General features: G+C 63.5%; 1 protein-coding gene across 1 annotated transcript in view; it reads left to right on the forward strand.

The window, feature by feature from the left end:
* The first annotated feature begins 1451 nt into the window (after positions 1-1451).
* The window catches only part of FCGRT (Fc fragment of IgG receptor and transporter), a 15513-nt gene continuing 15012 nt past the window's right edge, over positions 1452-1952 (forward strand). Inside the window, exon 1 of the mRNA XM_007943013.1 lies at positions 1452-1518. Coding sequence (XP_007941204.1) covers positions 1452-1518 — 67 coding nt within the window. The remainder of the gene's footprint in view (positions 1519-1952) is intronic.

Here is a 1952-nt window from a genome sequence, read left to right on the forward strand (position 1 = left end):
TGAAAAACTAAAAAAATAAAAGGGGTATTTGGCTTAAGTCAGAGGTGATTTAGGATGGAGTTGTGTGAACAGAACCCTGCCGTAGGCCCGCGACTACCTACCTATATGGGGGTTTCCTTTTGGGGTGATGGTTGAAAAACACTGAACGAGCTAAGTCGCTAATAGTAAATCTTATGTGTAGTTTACCCAATTGGAAAATGAGTGGAAGTCTTATAGCAAGAGCATGGGGTGTGCTGGGTGACGGGGGGCTCTGTGGCAAGATGGCAGTGTGTTGGCACGGTGGGGTCGCGATCCAGTGCCACAAGGGCATAAAAACCACAGCCGGGGCAGTTAAGGGGACACTTACGGGCAAGGGGGCCTAGGGGAAAAGGCTTGTTGAGAATATTTTCTTTATGGCAGGGGCTTGTGAAGGCCACGGTTAGGGGCCCAAGGAGATAAGACGGGAGCCACAGAGGCCTCCACATTCGGACTCCGATGGTGTTAGGTTCAGGTCCCACTGGATTCGCTGGGTGGCTGATAAGGTCAGAGTAAAACACACGGAGCAACAGAGAAAGAGGGAAAAAAAAAAAAAAGACAAAAGTTTCTAGAGAGCCACCGGAAGAGGGTGGGCGGAGCTGGGGGTGCCCAACAGACAGCCGGGGGAGCAGTCTCCGGACGGGATGTAAGAGAGGAACTTGGATCTGCAGTCACGCGAACCAGCTGGGCTGTAGGCGGGCAGGGAACCAGCTCTGTGAGCCGGGCGAGGGCGGGGGCAGGGACTGGGGCCCGGGCTCCCGGGCCTGACGGTGCAGGGGCTGGGGGCCCGGGCTCCCGGGTCTGAACGTGCAGGGGCTGGGGGCTCGGATTCCCGGGTCTGACGGTGCAGGGGCTGGGGGCTCGGATTCCCGGGTCTGACGGTGCAGGGGCTGGGGGTCCGGGCTCCCGGGTCTGAACGTGCAGGGGCTGGGGGCTCGGATTCCCGGGTCTGACGGTGCAGGGGCTGGGGGCCCGGGCTCCCGGGTCTGAGTGTGGAGGGGCTGAGGGCCCGGGCTCCCGGGTCTGAACGTGCAGGGACTGGGGGCCCGGGCTCCCGGGTCTGAACGTGGAGGGACTGGGGGCCCGGGCTCCCGGGTCTGACGGTGCAGGGACTGGGGTCTCGGGCTCCCGGGTCTGAGTGTGGAGAGGCTGGGGGCCCGGGCTCCCGGGTCGGAGCATGGAGGGGACAGGCCAACTTGTGCGACAGGAATTTCAGTCTATCGGGTCTGTAATTAATTAACCAACACGGATCAAATTAAGGGGTGAAAGTTCACAGAGGGGGAGAGATTGTTAAAAGTCAGAACCTGTCACCCCCCTGACCTAGACCCCCGGCCCAGTCCCAGCCGCCCGGTCCGGCCCGCCCCGCGGGTTCCCGGGAGGAAGGGGCGGGGCGGGCCGAGGTCACTCACGTCCCTCCGCCAGGTCTCCGGCTCAGGATGGGGGTCCCTCGGCCCTGGGGGCTCGGCGTGCTGCTGCTGCTCCTGCCCGGGACGCGGGGCGCAGGTGAGGGGCCGTCGGGAGAGCGCCGGAGGTCGGGGCGGCGCAGCGGGCGCTCGCGGGCACTGCCACTTCCTCCTGCCCCGCCGCCCGCGTTGTTCGCCAGCTCTCCGCCCCTCTCCTCCCGGCGCTGGCTCCGGGCCGCCTCCTGCACTTTCTGGGTCTCTGGCCCCCTCTCTCGCTGACTATCTGTCCCACTCTCCCTGGTTCTCTGTCTCCCTCTTCCTGGGTCTCTGTTCCCCTCTCCTTGAATTTCTGTCCCCCTCTCTCTAGATCTGTGTCTCCCCCTCTCTCTGGATCTCTGTCCCCCTTGCTGAGTGTCTGTCCCCCTCTCTCTGGGTCCCTGTCCCCCCCCCGGGTCTCTGTGTCCCTCTCTCTGGGTCTCTGTCCCCCTCTCTGTGGGTCTCTGTCCCCCCCCTCTGGGTCCCTGTCCCCCTCTC

Source organism: Orycteropus afer, unplaced genomic scaffold (genome assembly GCF_000298275.1).
Source record: "Orycteropus afer afer isolate SDZICR_OR568_19922 unplaced genomic scaffold, OryAfe1.0 scaffold00099, whole genome shotgun sequence".
NCBI lineage: Eukaryota > Metazoa > Chordata > Mammalia > Tubulidentata > Orycteropodidae > Orycteropus > Orycteropus afer.